The sequence below is a fragment of the Cryptomeria japonica genome, chromosome 10, assembly GCF_030272615.1.
Source record: "Cryptomeria japonica chromosome 10, Sugi_1.0, whole genome shotgun sequence".
Lineage (NCBI taxonomy): Eukaryota > Viridiplantae > Streptophyta > Pinopsida > Cupressales > Cupressaceae > Cryptomeria > Cryptomeria japonica.
Window position 1 is genome coordinate 235,810,105 of NC_081414.1, and position 22,168 is coordinate 235,832,272.

Here is a 22,168-nt window from a genome sequence, read left to right on the forward strand (position 1 = left end):
CTTACATTTTTATAATGGAAATTAAGGAGGGATTAAGAATTCTTGTTTGATATGACATACATTTTATTTATTTGTAAATAAAGTATAAATATTTAAAAATGTATAGTCTTTTTAAAGTAGGTGAGAGAAGGGAAAAATCTAATCATAAAATATTATGACAATTTTTAAACATCATAAATATCTAGTAGAGAGGTAGATGCACTTATAAATGTGCAAGGACTAAAAATGCATTTTTCATGTAATTTTACCAATATAAACATGCTTCATAACTAAAGTATCCATTATTCTTCAAAGGAGGTGCTTCAACAATTTACAAGTTACATGTAGTTACAGGTTACATAATTACCTTGCTCTAACTCTAGAGGATCAGTAGAGTATGCTAAACTTGAAGGAAAAAAGACCAATATTGTAAACTAATAGAGTATGGGAAGCTATGTAATAAACTTGGGTCAACCAATTTTCTAATTAGATTTCTAGTGGCTTCATAATTTTTCTACCACGAAGAACAATTAAAGGCAACTATCCCAAAGGTTGACCAAATTAACTTCAGTGTAGAGAGCAACATCTTACTTTTGAATATTCACTTTTATAAAATTCCAATTTGCTAATCGGTCCAATTTGATTCTCTTCTAACTTACTACAACTCACTAACTCTTGCATCAAAACTTTTAAATTGCAAGCCCGAGACATTCAGAAAATGAAATCACCCTATAATATTTTAATAAAGCAAAGAATCATGCCCATCCATCATTTTAAGATAACTTATCTATGACAAAGAGCACTCAAGAGTTGGAAGTCAATATTTTATATGTCATATTGGCTCTTACATCAACAACCTATTTCTTGCACTAGGTCACTTTGACACCTATTTTCTTGTATTCTATTATATTAGTCTCAAGTCTCAATCAGTTAACATATCATAAATTCGTTGTCATCATGTGTATGTGTTATTTTTCCCCTCCCCCTCTCCCTCTGTATCTATCTATATCTTTCTCTATATCTCTACTTCTCCTTATATACTTATCTATTTTTTTATCTCTTTCTCTCTATCTCTCTCTTGACCTTTATCTCTCCCTCTACTTTTTCCTCTCTATCTCAACTCTCTCCATCACTATATCTCTACCTACTAAAGGTAGGAACTTGACCCTTTGCGTCTCTTGGAATTTGAAGTAGTTCAACTTGTTTGACCGCTAAAATTTGAATTTATGTTTTATATATATATATATGAAACATTTTTTTACCGAAAATGTGTTTAATTTATATCAGTTAATTGTAAATGTGTATATTTTGGAGTACGATTTGACACTAGTGGTGATCAGGCGCACCTGTGGATCTCTAACAGCCCTGGTACTATGGCATGTATTGGACCCCCGCACCTTCTCGCTCTTCTCCCATATTCATTTTCTTTTTTTCATCTGTTCTCTTTGACGAAGATATCAAGTTTTAGAAGCAGCGCAGAGGGCTCAACCATAGGAGAGATCAGACTCGTGTCTCAACGGTGAGCAGTGACCAAGGGAAGATGGCGATACTCAGGCAAAGGACTTGGGTGCGTGCAAATCGGATCAACCTGCGTGCAAATCGGATCGTCACCACAACCGACTGGAGGATTGACTTGTCACCGGACAGCAGAAATAAGATCGTTAACAAGATGTATGCAATTAATTCCTGTATTTCTTTTCAATGGATCCTCTCATATTGCCGTAGTATGCCTATTGTCAAATTATTAGACCGATTCGCAAAAACCCACCTTATAATTTAGGGTGTCTTTAGAATGCACATAAATATCAGTAGATGGCTCCCGCACGTAAATTGCAAAAACCCAATACCCAATACTCTGTTTATGTAAATAAATAAAAGGGTTTTCATCAACCCTAGCCAAAACATAGACATCAATATGTTGATTCAAAAACATCCAGAGCAATCTTAGACCACGCACTGCCCACGCATATGCATACCTAAAAAGATCAGATTATTTCTTTGATTTCCAGAAAACAGATTAGTTCTTTGGTTTTCGTGTGTTTTTCAAGTCATACAATCAAATTTGACTTGATTGTGGAATGTAAATCTAATTTATTAAAATTCGAGGTGTCGTCCATATTTCAAAGTTGCTGAGAAGGAAAGGTGTCGTCCATATTTAATTAAGCGTTCCCATGCAACTTTAAAATTATGAAAAAAGGGATAATTTAGAATCTTTCCTTATTTTGGTGGAGCAGCGATTGTTTAGGGATTAAAAATAAGTGGGAAGAAAAGGGGAGCTAGAAATAATCAGGGAGAGCTTATTAACAAATTTGCCATATGGCTTCATAATTTGCTTTCCTTTTTTTTTAATATTTTATTTCTATTTTTTTTTTCATATTTTAAATGCACAAATTAGTATTAATATTATTAATACAAAGTTAAAATATTTTGTTGAAAATAAGCAGCAAAGATAAATATTCATGGGACTAGCTGCTTCACAAATAATTCCTAAAAATATTGAGCAGCGACGGCCAAATGGAAACACGCCCTAACTGTTTTAAATATTGCATTCCTTATTTTTCTCTTGATAATGCAATCTATTTTTCCTTGCTCTCCTACATGTAAAAATATATTATTATTTAAATTGGGGTAAACATTTGTTATGAATTAGTCAGGTCATAGAGGGGACCTCATTTTCAATACGAACATTCGACAATAACATTTAAGTAGAGGTTTGAATGTCACAACACTACAATTTAATCATCACACTATATCATTATAAAAAAATTTATAAAAAAATTAATAAATTATAAATTACAATAAATTTAAATGCATTCTTCAAATAAAAAAATAAATATATTTAAAACAAAATTAAATTAAAAAAGAAAAGATAGAATTCTTTTCAAATTAAGTTTATCTTGGATGTTGTTAAAGCATTATAAAGGTTTTCTTAAAGTTTATCTAGGACTGTGTAAACGTTATTAATGCTTATAGATATGAGAATGCTTATTGTAAACAGGTAAAGGTTTAGAAGGAGATTTTAAATATGGAAAACATTACTTTGGTGAACAAAATTCTTCTTGTAGAATATCTCAAATGATTATTGTATAATTCACTTGGGTATTGTTCAATATAGGTGCATTTCTGTTATATTTAACATATTGATTATATTGATGATGGATTTGCCCTTACAATGGGGCTTGTCTTATAGAGCCGATGTTAGGATAATTGCAATATTCTATTGATCTTATTTTGGAGTTTCATTATCAGTTGGATTGTTTTAGCTTGTAGAAATTAGCAGTTAAAATCTTTTATAACATTTCTTTTTCTGGAATTTTGAAGTTCTTCAACTTGTTTTGTTATTGAATGATCCTGACAAGAGTTGACTAAGAGAGGTGATTGTACTTGTGAAAATTTTAGAAAAAAACAGTTGTTTTTTCAATATTAGAGCTGACCTAATTGTTAAATTTGTGCCCTAGTTCAGTAATCAGATTTGTAACATTTAATTATTTGTTAGCATTTAGTAAACCATAATCAAGTAAATTCAAGAATGAAACAAGAGAGCAAGAGACAAACACAAATACCCTGGGAAAACCTCCAAGGAGGAAAAACCCAGCACTAAAGACCCACAGGTCAGATTATGTATTCAATCTTAATTGTACAAATACAATACTTAGCTTGATTCTCCAGATCTGATCCCTTTTAGTATATCAGATCTGCCCTTCTAAATACACCAAGTCTGCACCAAAATGCCTTATATCCTCTTGGATAAGTTTGCACAATCCTCTTCTATATTTCGCACCTTTAGTTGCAGAGCTAGTTTGCTGATTGCATGAGAGATGATGTGATGAATTGTGTTTGTAATTTAACTTTATTTATATGAGTCTTTAACCCATATACCTCAAGTCGGTCTTAATCCTTTTTGGCGCCAATTTGTTTTATTGAGGCATGGTGCATTTAGTGTAGCGTGGAGGTATGGGGCCGGACTTGACTTGGGGGCACGTTACCCCTTTAAGATAGGACCCAGTCCTATATGGGTTCGGATGTTGCCTTAAGGCAATCCGAACCCATCTTCCCTAGTTATAAACAACACTAATTTGTCCTCAAAATTGGTGTGACCTCTGCTGTCTTCATGGTGAAATTGTGTATGTATGTTGTTCAAGCTTGCCTTTCTTTTCTCATTAAATTTGCAGTAAGGCAGCAAAACAACATAGGTGCATTTACAGTGGTCTTTAAATGGCCGAAACAACCAGTCTTCTATTGAGCAAGATGTTAGGTGGGCAGGAGGATATTTCTCAGCAGTGGAGAGCTGAAATTGGCATCCTTTAATAGCAGGTTAAAACATGGTATCTACTTAATGTTTTACTCCTAGCTTTTAGGAGATGATAAGATCAAAATGAGGGTGCACATCTTGAACCATCTAAATATTCTTCCAAGTGCACATAAAAGTTCGAGAAACCATACAAAATCCGTGCTTAGCATTAAAGGCATTTCAGACACAAGGCAGGCGCACATTCCCAGTGTTTTTGCTCTTGTATTTTCTCCCCAAGGCCCCAAAAGTGACAATTACCTTACGTGGTTTTAAGGAGGGGATGAATGAATGAATGAAATAATTTTAATAATGTCCATGAGACCAGCAGCTTAAGAGACTGAGAATTGAAATCTTAAGTCAAGAGACTGAGAATCGAAATCTTAACAGTTTTCATGTTCTTTTTTGATGTTGACTCTCTTATTATGAATCTTGATCAAGAAGCCAACAATTTTGTGAGGCCTTGCCTCCTCAAATAGCTCACTTAGACTACCCACCTTCAATTTTTTTTAATATTGAATACAAATATCTTCATAAACAACACACTCCATTATAAAATGCCATTCAGTTTCAACTACCAATCTGTTGTAGAAACTATAGGTTCTTTCTTCCCACTCTTCCTTGGGGACTGTTCATCTACATGTGTCTAAGATGGTGTGAACTGGTTCTCAACTGCGCAACTAAAAGTCTAGCCTTTCCCTTGATTGTGATCCTTAGATAATCTTTCTCACCATGTTCCCATGTGGGGTTGAACTTTTTGACATACTGTGTTTTTTTCAGCTAATCTGTTTTTTTGTTAAATACATAGTATGTAGACTCGGACTCGGAGAGTACTTGGTAAGCCAAATTTTTTTAGACTCTGCAAAAACTCAACAACTTAAAAAGTACTCAATTTTTTTCATAAAAAACACTTTTTTTTTGTTGCAAATTTCAATTACAAAATGTATCAAATGAGTCTAAAAACCATGAGGAAGTGTTTTCTATTAAATTTAATTGTTCAATACATATGGATTACTGTTGGTGTAAATAATTATTCATCATGGATATTATTACACCTTACTTAAGTTTACTTAGAAAATGCATCTCATAGTAGTTTGGGTATGAGACACTTAGGTGTTTGTGCCACATTGGGATAGTGTGTGTAGGAGAATTTCCACCTTTTATGGTGTTGATCTTGTTACTACTTTGTCATATCCACTTATTGTGGAGTGATAATTCCACCTTCGGTGGGTGATCCACCTCATGTGGAATATTTTATTGTTTCTCCTACCTATCCACACCTATTTCTAACTTACCCTTGTTTCTTATTGAGCTACATGTCATGTTTGTGTGCACACATATCCATATAGCCTTGCCTATATAAGCAGACTCATCTACATTGTTTGTACAGGCAATTATTGACGGGCAATCATTGAACATCTTGTAATGCTCCAATTGATCATAATTTGCATCTTGATAGAATATAGTTTATTCGTATCATCTATTTTGTTCTCTCTTATTTGTGCTTTCCATTGCCTCTAGATCTTGGCAAAATCTCACATTGTATCAGATCTCTCTCATGGTATCAAAAATCTCACATGGTATCAGAACCATTAGAGTGTCATTGGTTTGCCAATTGAGAGAAATTTGGGGTTTCCATTTTGGAGCTTTCTATTGCAGGTTATTATTGAAGCTTGATGGGTCAAATCTGAGGTCACCATTGGATTGAGGAGGTCCAAGAAAGTCAGTTTTGCCTTTTGTTTCATCCAAATCGGACTTCGGAGGGCAATTCTAGAGGCATTTGAAGTTTTGAAGCTGCGGCGGAAATTTTCTAGAAATTATAATTTTGCAGGCAATTTTCAAATAGTGATATCTCATTCATCCAGACTCCTTTTTTCGAGCAATTTTTTTTGTTTTGGGGTAGAATTTCATGATCTGTACAGTGGTGTAGGATTTGTTTGATTTTCGGATATAGGTTTTTTCTGAAATCATGGAATCCCGATTTTTACAACTTTGGAGGCTTCGTTCGGGCTCATATGGACTCTTTTTCAGGTGCCATTTTTTTTGAAAGTGCATAATTTTTTGTCTACTTTCATAATTTGCCATTAGTTTGCAGAAATTTTGTTAGAAATTGTACTTTTAGCATATGGTCTTTTTTTTGGCCAATTTGGCACTTGTATTGCATAGATCTATCTTGTTGGTCTTTTGCTTTGTAGCTCTTAGCCTATTGGAGCAGTTGTAAAACAAAATCAGAAGTCCACCTTGCCATTGTTTGCAAGTGGCCTATTGTACACGCACTACATATAAAGTGCCAAAATCATAATTTTTGGGGGGGTACTTTGATTGATTGAATTTGGGGGGTGTCTCTTGTGCTTTTGTGCTCTTGTGTTCCTTCCTTTTTGTTGCTATGGGTTCTCCTAAGTTTCTTCTCTTAACTCCTCATATTTATGCTACTTGGAAAATTGATGCATGGAGTAAACTTATGGAAAAATGATTAACTCATTATATTGATGGAACTATTGTTGCTCTTGTTGATCCTAAGGCTGATTCTGTTGGTCACTTGGATTAGCTCACTAAAAATATCATGGCAATTGGTACCTTAAGAAAGTATGTATCAAAGGACCTTATTTTTCATATTGAAAAATGTACTCTAATCAAGGATGCTTGGCAAAAGTTTCAAGACTTGTATGGTCAATTTGATGAGATTAGAGGATATCAAATTGATAGTGATCTCACCATGTTAGATCCCAAGAATTTTGATACTATACAAGATTATGTCACTAAGGCAAAAGAGTTGAGGGCACAACTCAAGGATTGTGGCATTGATAAGAAGGATACTCAATTGATCTTCAACTTGATGGGCAAGCTTCCACAAGAATATGCAACATTTGTTTCTAGTTTCCAAACCCATAGGATGACAATGGGTTCAAGCTACACAATGCCTACATTTGATGCTTTCGCTGAAATGTTGATGATGGAACAAACTAAGTTGATAAACATGGGCATTCTTAAGACTTCTAAGTCTCAAGCATTAGTGGCAAATCAAGGGAACAAAGGAAATCAAGGAAAGAACAACTCAAACAAGAAGAAATGGCAATCAAAGCCTAAGGACAAAGCATCACCTTCTCCACAACAAGGAGATTCATCCTCTTCCAAGAGGGACAATTCGCCAAAGAGGGAGAGACCTACTTGTGCTTATTGTAAAAAGTTTGGTCATGAGGAGCGTCGTTGCCAAGATTGATGAGCTCACACACATCCTCAAAAAGCATAACATTGATTTGCCTAATGTCTACAAGAAGGATGATTCATCAACTTCCACTTCCTCACATTCAAAAGGAAAAGGGCAAGCATTCATGGCTTCTATAAGTGGGAAGATTCACTCTTTTGGGACAAAAAAAGGAAAAGCTCTTTGTGCTACTACAAGTCATGATTCAGGGAGATGGCTTCTAGATTCAAGGGTTTCTCATCATATGGCATCTTCGCAGTCTATGTTCTCTTCATTTGAGCCTTGCACCATGCTGCAAATTTTGATGGGCAATCATACATACATGGATGTGATTGGGAAAAGATCTATTGCCATTGGGGACAACTCCTTCAATGATATGTTGTGTGTACCCCATTTGACAAACAATCTCCTTTCCATCTATCAAATCCCACATGGCGCAACTAAGAGAATTGTGGAGTTCACACCTGAGTCAGTTTTCATTAGAGACTTGGAGACTAGAGCTATCATTGCGACTGGGGTGGTTGATCATGCATCTTTGTTATACTCCTTTTCAGATTTTGTTGTTGATGATGATTTCACATATGATGATTCTACACATGATGATCACACTTCTTGTGATGGTTCAAATTTTGAGAACTTTGGGTACTTGAACTTGGGGATTCTCACATGTGACCCCGTTCTTGAGCCTTGTGTTTCATCTCCTCCTATTGATATTACATCACCTATTGCACCTAATGATGCTGATAGTGCGACAATTTTGCCTTCTTGTGATTTAGTGCAGTAGGATATATCTTGTCTTCCAGCTTCAAATTCATGGGATGAGTACTTGACAGACATTGCAGGTTTGTTTGTGGAATCCTACATTGCAGATTTGGGAGACATCATTGATGATATTCATCTTCTCTTTGATGAAGATGATCATTCTTCGATTGTTGCGAGGGAACACTTTGACCCTCTTGTTCATTTTCTACATGATCATTCTTTCGAGGTTGACATGATTGTGTATACTTATGTACAACAGTTGGAGGAGGTCTCTTTATCCTTTAGGGAGACATGTGAGTCTTTGGGACTTGTTCTACATTCATCTCCACTAGATCTTGGAGTGCCTTTTTTAGCAGTGTGGAGCAGTTCACCACCTTTGGAGGGGGTATCTTTCAACATAGACATGGGGACACTTGAGCAGTTTTCAGAGACTTCATTCATGATGAGTTTTTTTCATACATCTTCCCTTCATGATTGGGGAGACTTCATGGATACACCTTTGGTTTTGTTTCTTGCTAAGGGGAGGAAGTTTGTTCGATGTTCGTGGAGCAGTTTCTTCATACATCATTGAGCTTCTATCATCGGTGCAGATTCTACATTGAGGGGGGGCTTCCTAGCTTCTCTTCTTCTCTCATATGGGGGGACTTTTTCCTCACATGGGGTTTTGTTCCTCACATGCTTCTATGAGAGTTCTCTTGTATAGTTTTCATCTCTCTTTTGGGGGAGGATTTTTTCCCATTGGTTTTTTCTCTCTTTCCCCGCTTTGTGAGGGATTTCATTGCATTGGTTTACATGCATTTGCATTTGTACATGGGTACCTAACATGGCCTTGTAGCCGAGACCCATCTTGCATTGCTTAGTTGCATTGTAGACTTAAGTGCATTCCCCTAAGTTGCACTTAAGGCGGGGTGTTGGTGTAAATAATTATTCATCATGGATATTATTACACCTTACTTAAGTTTATTTAGGAAATGCATCTCATAGTAGTTTGGGTATGAGACACTTGGGTTTTTGTGCCACATTGGGATAGTGTGTGTAGGAGAATTTCCACCTTTTATGGTGTTGATCTTGTTACTACTCTATCATATCCACTTATTGTGGAGTGATAATTCCACCTTTTGTAGGTGATCCACTTCATGTGGAATATTTTATTGTTTCTCCTACCTACCCACACCTATTTCCTACTTATCCTTGTTTCTTATTGAGCCACATGTCATGTTTGTGTGCTCACATATCCATATAGCCTTGCCTATATAAGCAGGCTCATCTACATTGTTTGTACGGGCAATTATTGACGGACAATCATTGAACATCTTGTAATGATCTAGTTGATTATAATTTGCATCTTGATAGAATACAGTGTATTCCTATCATCAATTTTGTTCTCTCTTATTTGTGCTTTCCATTGCCTCTAGATCTTGGCAAAATCTCACATGGTATCGGAACTTTCTCATGGTATAAAAAATCTCACAATTACAAAATGGCATCATCATACGAATCCAGATAGTGGAATTGGATACAATAGCTAGCTATGAACTAATAACTATTATGAATTTATGATGATTGTTTTTGAAAATCATCATCATAAATTTCTTATCTAGGCAACTTAGACATTACTAGTTTTTGCATCTTCCTCTTCCTCAACCTAAAGAAATAATGGGAAGTAGAGGGAGGGTATGGTCCTTGCACTCAAATCTGGCTTCCTCCTTGGTGTAGAAGATTGTGCCTGTGTGTTGATGTGTTTTTTGTACACGACCAAACACAGAATAAAATACCCAAAGGTACCTTATCCTCTCTTGAACAAAGTTTCCCGACTGTAGAAGATCTCGCCGAAGGATCAGTCGGAGTAACTCCAAGGTTCTTGTATGTAAGTTCTCTACGTGTGGATAAGCTTCTCGTGGTATGATGTGATTTTGTTGGAATCACAAGGGAACTTACGTTTAACTGCTTGAACGTCTGATTTGCTTTGGATATTGCTGGAACGTGAGATTTTACTGGCCGTTGATTTTGAAAAAAAAGGAAAAAGGAGAAAGGTTGAAACTGGATCTATTTCTAATACGAAGAATGTAAGAGCAATGAATGACCTTTGATGAAATTCTAACTAAGTCTTGCTTTGACATCCCAGGACCATCTCCACAAGGTTAGTGCGATCTTCTGAGGAAAACTTTATGATGTTCAGATCACCGCTACAAGCATGGACACCATCAGGCTGATGCATATCAATGAAGAAGCGACAATTGAAGTTAAGCTTAAGCTGAATGATTGCAAACTTGCCTTGTGTAGTCTGCAATCAACAAACTGCTAGTAGTATGGATATACATATTTCACCATCGATCATACACATTTCTTCCACTCATCTAGTAACATGAAATCAAATTTGAGAAGTATAGAGACCATGCAAATTGTTGAATCGATCCATAGCATTCACCATTTCTTCAATGAAGTTTACAAGTCCTTTACAACAACATCTTGGCAACAATCTTTGCCTTCTCTTTCTACTCTACTCTAACTATTTCCTATTCTTTGACTATTCACTATTATCTATTCTCTATCAACTAACTATTAACCTTTACAAATGAGGAGCCAGGGCTTATATAGAGAACCCTTTACAAACAGACGACTCTGATTGACTTAGAACCAATGGCTAGGATTGCAAGATAGAAACCCTAATTAGGGTTTGTTACAACAAACTTCCTCAGCCAATTAGAAAATTACATTTCAAGGGTGAGGACCAATAGGAAGCAGGGGTAGGTGCCTTGAAGTTTGTGCTGTCCTTGATGAGTCAGGTACATTGAATCTGGACACGCTGAGGTGGACCAATCCGACTGGAGGAGCAGTGACTGGGATGCCACCTTGTCTGATGCCTGTGTCTTGGTTGATCTCCTTTCTGTCTCAATTTGATGAATGATGTACCTCTTTTGCTCCTAAGTGCTTGATGAGGCCTTCTTATCGTCAAGTCTTCCTTCTCCGGTAGCATACCTTGCCTTGAAGTGTTGGCGAAGCCTTTCTTTGTCCTCTTGTGGTAGAATGAGGTCTTGAGGCTAACTTGAATTCCTTGAACACCCCTAGTCTTCCAATGCTTCAAAGCACCTTGAGTCCTCCCTTTCTGCATGTGGAACATCCTTGATGATGATGGACTGGAAGAGGTCGTCCTTGTCCTGGCCTGGTCTTCTTTCATCTGCAAAACAAACCAAAAGATGATTAGGACACATAATAAATTCATCTTAACATAGCATTTTCTACCTTAAATCATCAACAAGAAGACATCAAAATGAAGTTTGCTCAAGATTCTCCCCAAGGACAGGCCCTATAAGAATTTCGCTCTGGACCCTTTGGAAGAGTCAGGAGCGAAATTTGCATTCCTGGCCTAAATTCTTCTCATTTTGTGACCACGCTTGCTTAGATGCATGTCCAAGGATCCCTATAATCTCAACCAATACCAAGTTTGAGGTAAAATTGGAGCAAAATGGAGTTTTTAGGATTTCGCTCTGGACCCTTTGGAAGGGTCAGGTGCTAAATTTGCATTTTAGGACAAATTCCATTATGTCTCTACTCCAAAATGCCTTCCAAGGCAGTCATATGCTATCCTTCTCCTCACCAAAGGCTAGGAATCCACAACTTGACCCTCATCATGAGCAAACTAGGTGAAATTGAGAATTTCGCTCTGGACCCTCTGGAAGGGTCAGGAGCGAAATTCATTCTTAGCTCAAAATCCTTACCTCTTGGACCCAAAACTTACTCAAATGCATGATTGTGGCAATCTCCAAGTCCAATCCTCCTTGACCACTATCCTGGCTTAGCTCAAACTTGAAGGAAAAAAGGACATTTTGTGAATTTCGCCTTGGACCCTTTGGAAGGGTCAGGAGCGAAATTCAAGTCTTAGGCTTGATTCTTCATCTCCTTCACTTCACTTCACCTTGCAAGGCAAAGTAACACCATTCCATCCTCAACCACGCCCTAGGAAACAAAGTCCTGACCTCATACAAAGAAAAAAAACAGTTGATTTGAAGAATTTCGCTCTAGACCCTTTGGAAGGGTCGGGAGCGAAATTCATTCCTAGCTTGTCTTCCCTCACTCAATTCCATTCTTCTCACCTTGTCTCCCCTTGATTCCCTCATTTGGATCCATCTCTCAATTTTGACAACATTTGCTTGATCCCTAGAAGGCCTGAAAGGGAAAATTCGCTCAAAATCAAGGCCAGGGATAGGACCTATCTAGGATTTCGCCCTAAACCCTTTGGAAGGGTTAGGAGCCAAATCCTTGTCCTAGCCCAAAACTTACACTTTTGGTGATCAAAAATTATTCAAGGGCAATCTAAAGAGCTTTTCTCACCTAGGCCTAGGCCTGACTTCACACAAATTTTGGAGAAAAAGATGGTTTTAGGGTTTTTCGCTTTGGACCCTTTGGAAGGGTCAGGAGCGAAAATCTTGTTTTAGGCTTATTCCTCCATCTTTCAACCTCAATCAACTTCAAAAGGGCAAGAACACCTCTCCTCACACTCATCCAAGCTATAAAAACTCAAAGTTTGACTTGACCTGCAGGGAAAATAGGTGATTTTAGAAATTTCGCTCTGGACACTTTGGAAGGGTCAGGAGCGAAATTCTTATTTTGCTCAATTCCTTCAAATTCCTGGATCACTAGCAACTCAAAGTCACTTTTAGGGACATCTCCTTCTTGAATTTACCTTAGCCCACACTTGATCTAGCACAGAGTTGAGAGAAAAGAGATGTTTTGAGAAAATTCGCTTTGGACCCTTCGGAAGGGTCATGAGCGAATTTCTCATTCTTGACTTGATTTTTCATCCTTTCAATCTCATTCTTCATTACAAGATAAAATTTCATCGTTTTTCACCCAAGGAACAAAGTTTTAAGCCCAAGCAAGGTTGAAAAATAGGTTTGTAAGGAATTTCGCTCTGGACCCTTTGGAAGGGTTAGGAGTGAAATTCATGTTCTAGGCTAAAATCCTCCACATTCTTACATCCGAACACTTCAAAACTAGAATGTAGGTCCAATCAAGGAAGGAAATGAGGTTTATGGGAAATTTCGCTTTGGAAGGGTCAGGAGCGAAATTTCCATTCTTGGACAAAATCTTCACTTTTCAACGCTTTCAATCATCCCCCAAGGCAAGAACACATCAATCCACCTTCCAACATGCCTTAGAGACCAACACTTTAGCCAAAATTAGGAAGGAAATGAGGGTTATGAGGATTTTCACTCTGGACCCTTTGGAAGGGTCGGGAGCGAAAATCTTGATTTATCCAATTCTCTCTCAAACTTGATCAATTTCAAGGTCCTTTCAAACTCTATTCATCATTTAAGGCAAGATAGGAAGGTCAAATGGAAGATTTCGCTCTGGACCCTTTGGAAGGGTCAGGAGCGAAATTCACATTTAGGCTCAAATCTTGATTTCATTTCTCACATTTCTTCATCCAAACAAGTGTTTTGCCCTCAATAATGCCTGGGAATGAGTTAGTTCTAAGTTTGGGTCAAACTAGAATGTCTTATGGAGAATTTCGCTCTGGACCCTTTGGAAGGGTCAGGAGCGAAATTTGCTTTGGACCCTTTGGAAGGGTCAGGAGCGAAATTTGACATTTTGGTCTCTCCGTCAAGATTCATGTATGGAATATAACATTTAAGTATAAGACATTCTTATACTTTAAGTTATATTCCATATATACTGTCAGGATGTTTGAGAGTGGTTTCGGACCTCCAGGATTTATAATGCAAAATCTAGTTTTTGGAGGATTCTTCAGTTTTCCAAACTTAGTCAAATTTCAGGATCAGGAAGACATTCCAGACTTCATCACTCACCAATTTGACCTAACTCAGACCTTCAAGGATGATACTCACTCACCAAGCAAGACACAATTAGCAACAAGAGCAAACCCAAGCCCTAAGGAAGACCCTCAAAGAAACCCTAATTCTGGGGCCTTGTGGACTCACCCTAGCTCAAGCAGAGCCTGCCATCCTAGTGATCCCCTGGCGACACTCAAAATGCAAAGGTTAACAGACAAACCCTAAAAACCTAGAAAGCAAACCCTAGAAAGCAAAAAAGTAGGGGTCCCCATTTGTAATGGGGTGATGTGTGAATACGTCACAACACTGTGGCTCCACCATGCTGGTAGGTGTTGTGACATCTTCACACATCGCCCCATCGCAAATGGGGACCCCCACTTTTCACTTTTTAAAGTAGAAGTTTTGCCTAGTTTCCTAGTGTTTGCCTTTGCCGATGAGAGGGTTTTTGAATTTTGAATAGGATCATGTGTTTAAAATGTCAAAATGTTAGAGTGATCTTGAGTTTTGCCTTAGTCTAAGTCTAGGGGTTGCCTTAGGGTTTTGATTTATTTTTGTCTAAGTGTTGAGCTTCTTGAGTGTTAACGTGTTTTAAACACGAATATCAGTGATTTTAAAGTGCCAAGGTGTTTTCAGATCTTTTGGAGTTGTTTTCTCGCTCCCGAGGTATTATTTAAGTCAATTTCGCACTTTATCCCGATAATTTCCTAGCGTTTCGCTCAATTTTTTTGTTGAATTTGCCTAAGTCCAGTCTGATTTTGAAGTTTCTAAGTGATTTTGAGTGGTTAAAATGCCAAATTCCTAAGGGAAATTCATATTCCAAGGGTTAAAAGGTCAAATTCCATGCTAGAGGTGCTTTTCCCCTCATATTTGACACTACCCACCGCTTTCCCCCACTCAAAATCCAGACTACACATGGGTTTCCCCTGAAATCCATACTGGCTATAATTTTCCACCACTGTTTATCCATGCCTGGGTCGTTTTTCCCCTGGAAGCATCAAATTTGACTAAGTGTCAGGATTTTGTCCTGACTGCCTTTGTTTTTCCACCGGGAGTGCAGACTAGAGTGTGGACAAGAATGCAGATGAAGATGAGGAAGATTCCACGCCTGGGTCAATTTTCCACCAGGTATTTGTGACAAGTTAATGTGGATTTTTGTGCAGACTCTCAGTCCATACCCAAGTCGATTTTCCACTGAGAGCAATATGATGAATTTTGAGTCCGGATTTTTATCCAGACTAAGGTCATTTTTCCACCAAAGGGGTATTTTTGGGTGATGACTTAATTTTAAGTGGAGTTTTTCACTCCACACTCATATCGATTTTCCCCTAGCCCCATTTTGTGCACATTCGATGATTTTTTAGTCCAGATAGGGGTTGATTTTCTCCTAGAGGCAAATTTGTGCAAGTTTGATGAAATTTTGTCGGGCGAATTTCCCCCAAGAGCATTTTAATGATTTTTAATGAGTTTTTATTGGGATTTTTATCCCAACATGGGGCGATTTTCCCTCGAGGTTTAATTTTGATCTAAATTTTGGAATATTTTAAATAAATTGACCCCAAATTTAATTGTTTTTACAAGTGTTGACGATTATTTAAAAACTGAAAAACAATTATTTAATGACTTGCAATGTTTTAAAAAATTAAAAAAATATTATTTCCCAGGCAAGTTGATTTTCCCACAACAATTGTAAAAGAGCAAAAGTTTTATCCCACATTGCTTGTGTGGTGAAGTCTCAAGGTGAAAACATGTTTAAAGAGAGGTGACCAGCATTAAAATATCATTATATTTGTTGAGTGTGATTGTTAAGTTGTTGATTTGGATGATTTTCTCTAGCTGGGCGATTTTGGTGAAGTGTCTACTTGACACATTTGGAGCTAAAAGTTAGTTTTATTGTTCATTCCAAGCTGGTCGATGTTTCTTGGCAGCCATTGGAGCAAGTTTGTGAGAGTAATTTTCAGATTTGGGAGGTGGCGCCATGGCTGAAGTTGGGCGATTTTATTTGGGAGGCTGATTCCTCCATATCTTGATGAATTTTGGTGATTTTTTTTAGTGTTGAGGGGCTGCCATTATTTTCAGAACTTGCTGGGCACCATTGCTGGGAGTGATTTGACCTCCATTGTTGGCTGGGAACACGTTTTCAGAATTATTCTCCATTGCCCAGCTCATCCACACTTAAGGCGATTTTGGTTAAGGGCTGTTTGGAGGATTTTTCAGTGCATTTTCAGGGGCTGTCATTGTTGTTACAGTCTGAAACTCCGTAGTTGCAGGTTGTCTTCAGACTGATTTTCATTTCCAGCCACTTGCCAACTTGGAAAATTTTACTTGGGTGTCATTTCTTATGAGTTTTTTGGGCATTTGGTGGAGCTTCCATTGCTGATCTAAGTCTGAAACTCCATTTTCAGATTGGTCTTCAGACTTAGATATTTTTTACCAGCCCTTTGTTTGTGCCCAGATTTGACAAACTTCACTTTCGGAAGGTGAAATCCATCAAATACAGGTGTTTCCTATGAATGCGACAAGTTTAAATGACTGATTTATTGAAGTTGCAGGTTGTCTTCAGACATTGGGCAGCCATTGTTGGACCCTGGAAGGGTGTCTTCAGACTTTAAGAACTAAAAATCAGACTTTTCCACACCCTTTTCCAAGCATTTTCAAAATTGTGGTATACTTATTAATTTTGATATGTTTCTGAGTATACCAGGTTGTCTTCGGACTGAAACTTCGTTTCCAACCACATAGTTGTGCCCAGATGTGACCATTTCTGAGTTTTGAAGGTCAAAATAATTCAAATGCAAGCATGTGACAGGGCTGTGACCACTTCCAGCCATTGATATTCATCATTTTCAGAGTGTCTTCAGACTTTTTGGAGCCATTTTCAGACTTTTAGAGGGTGTATTCAGACTTAAGCATAAAAAAATCAGACTTCAATACACCATTTTGTGAGTATTTTCAGGCATTGGAGGGCATATTCAGACTTTGTCCTCAGAAAATCAGACTTTTATTACAACTTTGATATAAAAATCAGTCACTTTCTGAGTGTTTTCAGACCTCCAAGTGATATTTCTAGACCTGGACATTCATTTTTGGGCTCCAAGTACTTGATTTTCTGAGTTTACATGGGTGTCTTCAGACTTAGCAATTATGATCAGACTTATTCCAAGTCTGAAAATCAGTTTTTCTTAAGGAAAATCTTCCAGACTTTAATCCGGACCTTCATATTTTCCAGACTTGGTGTTACAATTTTCTAAGATTACCTATCACATGCTGGGACAAATGTCAGGAACAAAGTCTTGATGGTGTCCGGATTTCCACTCCATGGAATGGTGATCCAGTCAACACAAGATTTTTAAGGACAATGAGTCTGGATGAGGGTTGGATTTCCACTGCAGGGTGGAATTACAAAGGAAGGAAGTTGTCCAGATAGGCATCAAATTTCCACCAAGTGAAGAATGGACAAGGATAATGTGGATGGTTTTGAGGAATGATCAGTCCATATGCAGATGAATTTCCCACCAAGGTTGAAGTTAAGTTTATCATACTAGTGTTTGATTCAATGCTTATTTGTTTTGCAGGACTGTTATGAGGAAAGGAAGCATGATGATCAAAGCTTGAGGTGAAGGAGGATGCACGCAATGCGGATAAGGAAGATCAATACTTCAAAGATTGGATGAGGAATTCAGGATAGAGATTCTAGAAGGTGAAGATGAGGACTAGATCAATCATGAAGAAGATTTCACTTTGATGGTGAACAAATGAAGGAAAGCAAGCTCGAGAAATGAACACAAGGGATTTCACATCAAGAAATCCGGAACTACATCAAGGAATTTCAATATCAAAGAGCGCCAAGGAAGGAAATATTTCAGGATTCCAAGACTGGGAAATTTTCCAAACATAAGGAGGGAACAGTTCATGGAATTCCTTAACATAAGGATGGAATGTAAAGTATCGTAAGGGATTCCAAACATTGTGAAGATGAAGAGTGTACAAGGCAAGATGAGGTGGCATCCTAGTCACCATTCGTTCAATCAAAGGGTGCCAAGTCAACATTCATTCAAGGAGGGAATAGGTGACACATGGCGCTACATCAAATATTATTTATCTTACCTACCCTCGTTTCTTATTGGCCAATGTAATGGTGGTTGTACAAACCCTAATTAGTGTTTTATCTTGTAATCTTGGCCATTGATCTCAAATCAATTTGAGCCATTCATTTCTTTTTAGGCTCTATATAAACCTCATTGTCTGTCATTTGTAAGGGAGAGTTTTGTAGAATTGTTGGTATATGCAACAGCTATTTGAATCATAATCATTGTTCAATTCTTGGTGATTTTGCTCTTCAAGTGTTGTCTTTGCATTCATGGTTCTCAATTCCTCCAAGTTAGATTAGAATTTTAGATTAGAATTTATTTTCATGTATGTTAGATTGAGTGGAAGATTTGTTGAATTTATTTGTGTGGAATCCTTAATCCATACCACTAGCCTCTTGCTGCTGGTAAGTGCGCCTTGTGTGGTCAACTGGAAATTTAAGTAAGCTTAACTTCAGCTATTACATGTCCGTTGACAAGCATCAACTTGGATGATGTCTACGTTTGATGGTGATAGTCTGAAAATCTTTAAGTATACCTTAGACGATTGCACTAAGCTTGTGTCAATACCTGATTGTGAGACCTCGCCTAGTTTGATTCCATTAGATTTGTTCATCATTTCCTACATTCCTAGGCTTAGAATAGATTTCTTGAACCCTATTCCTTTTGCCTCTTTTTTAGTAAGAATTAAGTCCGGAGCTTCATTGCCAAATCCTAAGTTATCGGCATACCTATCCTGATCCATGATAAGATTGAGCATTCATTTACAACGTAAGTCCCCTTGTGATTCCAGCATTATCACATCAAACCACTGAACTTATCCACACGTCAAGACCTAACATTTCGTAACCTTGGAGTTGTCTTATTTGATCGCGAAGCATAGCATATGAGAGACTTTGTTCAAGAGAGGATAAGATACCTTGGTATTTTATTCTGTGTTCGCATGTGCATAAAACACACATCAATAGAATTGGCACTAGAAGGAGAGCATGATCGCGACGAATGCCTTAACAGCTAGACTTCAGATTCTATCAATTCATGTTTACGGGAGTAATCTTAAAGACTTTTTTTCACCCTCCTCCTGCGCACAACAGAATTGGCGCTAGGAGGAGGGCCTGACAGTGAACACATGCATGAACAATTAAAGGTGATTGTTGGATTATCAAGTGGATTCACAAAGGAGGCTGGAACCAAAATGAGCTTTCAAGTTGAATTCGAGATTTTATAGATCTCTCTTATGTCAAAAATCCAAAAAAGGTGAAAAATTTCAAAAAATAAAAATCAGAAAATGGAGCGGCATCACCAAAATGAGCAGGAAGTTGATATCCTTCAACTTTGGTGGAGATTGAATGCGCAGTTGCATCCGCACAGCTTGTCCGAGTTTGTAAGGCCAGGACAATGTAGAATCCATGAGACGAATGAACATGATGAAATGCATTGCTTGACATTCTTGTCAAGGATAGAATTGGTTCTACAAGGAAAAATCTTCTTTTGGGATGCTCTCAAGCCAGAGTTGTGCATAATGCCTAATGCTGATATCCATGGAAATGATTCTTTCTCAAGATTCAAGTTGAGAGTTCAGGAACAGATTGAGATGGGTAATGTACAACTTGAGGGCGTGTTGCTTCCCCGTTGGTGTCAGATTCACAATGCACCTCACTCAGAATTCACTTGTCTAATATGTGAAGAGGCTATCAACCAAGTCAGATGCCAATTCGGATTGCCAATCCCATCTAGAGAAGAGTGTATTGTGGATAGATCTTGGAGTGCATACCTTGCAGCTATAGAGTATAGAAGAACACAAACACAAGGCATCGCTACATCATCTGATAGTGAAGGAAGCCATTTGCAAGTCGATGATACAAGTCCACCTGATGATCCATGCATTGCAGTGGATAACTTTCCATATCTTGCACCGAAGGAGGAGTATGTTGAGGAGGAAAATATCCAAGTTGAAGAGACAATGACAGGTGACGATCAAGATGTTAGTCCAACAATCAAGGAAGATAATGATTCGCATCCATTGCAAAAGGTAGAATTCCTTGATGATTTATCACTCTCGCTACAAGAGGAGATTATTGAGAAATAAATGCAAGAAGTTTCAAGTAGCAGTCGTGGAGGAGAGAACAATCATACGGAAATATTGAGCGAAGAACTACAAGTTATCACAAGTGAGCCCGAATATGAAGAACAATTCGAGGGGACGTTGAAAGGTCTTAAGGAAAAAGTACAAGAGGAGTCATTGCCGACATTGTTCCAGGACAAGTAAGTTGTTGCAAATGGCATGATCCATCACCAACTTCGACCTCCCGAGGTATTGTTGAATGGGTTGCAAGGAGATAGTATGGATGAGCATTTAGTTTTGCAAGAAGAAGAGTTGAATGAAGAATGTCAAGCCATCAAGAAGGAAGAGACCTCCAACATTATTGAGATAGATCCAGAGGATGATGAACAATTCAATGGGGCGCTATCACTTGAGATCATATACCAGAAGCGAATTGAGGAAATTTTTGAAGACCAGCTTATCAAGGAGAATCTCATTTTTGAGGACATGCTTATGGAGTTTCATAAAGATGTGTGGTTTATGCAAGATATTGAACTTGTTGTTGCCATGAAAGTGAAGAGTGATGAGCAATTCGAGGTTGCGCTACTTCCAGTCCTAAGGACACAAGGAGAACCAGTGAGCGAAGATTTGCATATCAAAGATGCAAGTGGAATGATCCATCACCAATGGCGACCCCCTGATGTAGTTGCCAGTTTGTTTTTTGATGAGGAACTGATGAATGCCGAGCGAGAATTCCTACCTGAGCATGAAAATCCCTAGGTTGTCTCTTTCCTTAATCCTAGCTTTGAAAGTTTTTATGATTTTGATTATGGGGTTTTTGGGAAAACAACTTGCATTTGGGTAGATCATGGACCTAATGAATTACCCCAATTGATCATTTTGAATGGAGTTTTGATTGAATATGAGACCTGCATTGTGAGAGCTTACATTTCCATATTCAAGGATGAATTTGCCCATTTGAGAACCATCATCATTGCCATGCTCCTGTTGCATATCCTGAGAAACCATGCAAGGTCATGTACATATGTCATTTCTTTGAGTCGTGTTCGTTCTAGGAGTTTTGTATATAGTTAGAGTAGGTTTTCTTTTCGTGCATAGCTTAGAGGTTTTGTTGAGCCAGGTTGTTAATTTGCCTTGGGTCATCTGACTCAAGATCCTTTAGTGGCTCAAGTCGTTTAGTTTGCTTTAGTTAGTCGTTTTGCTTAGGTTAGGTGTCCTAAGTGGGAACCTCTATTTGTGAGATGGGTGTTGTGTTGTCTTCTAGCATGCTAGTAAGATTTTTGATCTTATGTTCGGTTCATTTCTTAGGTATCTATTCATGAAGTGCTTTTGAATCCGAGGTTGTTCCTCTCTAGCTTAGTCATTTGGTGAGGACTTGTACTTGACCAGCTACACACATTGGACATGGTTTGGCATCATGGCATGGAATGCTTGTAAGATGGTTTTTGAGGCGATTGATGCCTCCACCATGCTTCTTCATGCACCAGGTACAAATAATAGTCCTTGGTACTAGTCCCATTATGCCATGTTTCCAATTGGGGTCACAGCTACCAGGAGGTTTCCTTCCAACAGGTTAACTTGCACTTGCACTTGTTGAGTTTGAAGTAGATGTGGATCCGGATGCCATTATGATTTTAAGTCACCTACAACATTGGGAACAAAAAAAAGAAAACAATTATTTATCTTCATTATAGTTGAAAAAAGAATTAATTTGCCATTACAGTTGAAAAAAGAACAAACTAAGAAGAATTAAAAGTCTCTATGCTTAAAACTGTATTTAAAAACCTATATTAAAAATCTAATAATTAAAACTTAAAATTAAAATTATATTAAAAACTTAAAATTAAAACTATATTAAAGTCTTGATCATGCATTGCGGTATTATTTGTTGAACCATTTATCAGTACTTTATCTTACTGTGATTCTTAGATCGAAACATTTTAGATCTATAAGTTTATTATGGAACTATCATAAACTACTATTGCTGTT

General features: G+C 37.6%; 1 protein-coding gene across 1 annotated transcript in view; it reads left to right on the top strand.

Annotated features, from left to right (window-relative positions):
- The first annotated feature begins 1,282 nt into the window (after positions 1–1,282).
- The window catches only part of LOC131054889 (mediator of RNA polymerase II transcription subunit 15a), a 200,523-nt gene continuing 179,637 nt past the window's right edge, over positions 1,283–22,168 (top strand). Inside the window, exon 1 of the mRNA XM_059212343.1 lies at positions 1,283–1,650. Coding sequence (XP_059068326.1) covers positions 1,520–1,650 — 131 coding nt within the window. The 5' untranslated portion in view covers positions 1,283–1,519. The remainder of the gene's footprint in view (positions 1,651–22,168) is intronic.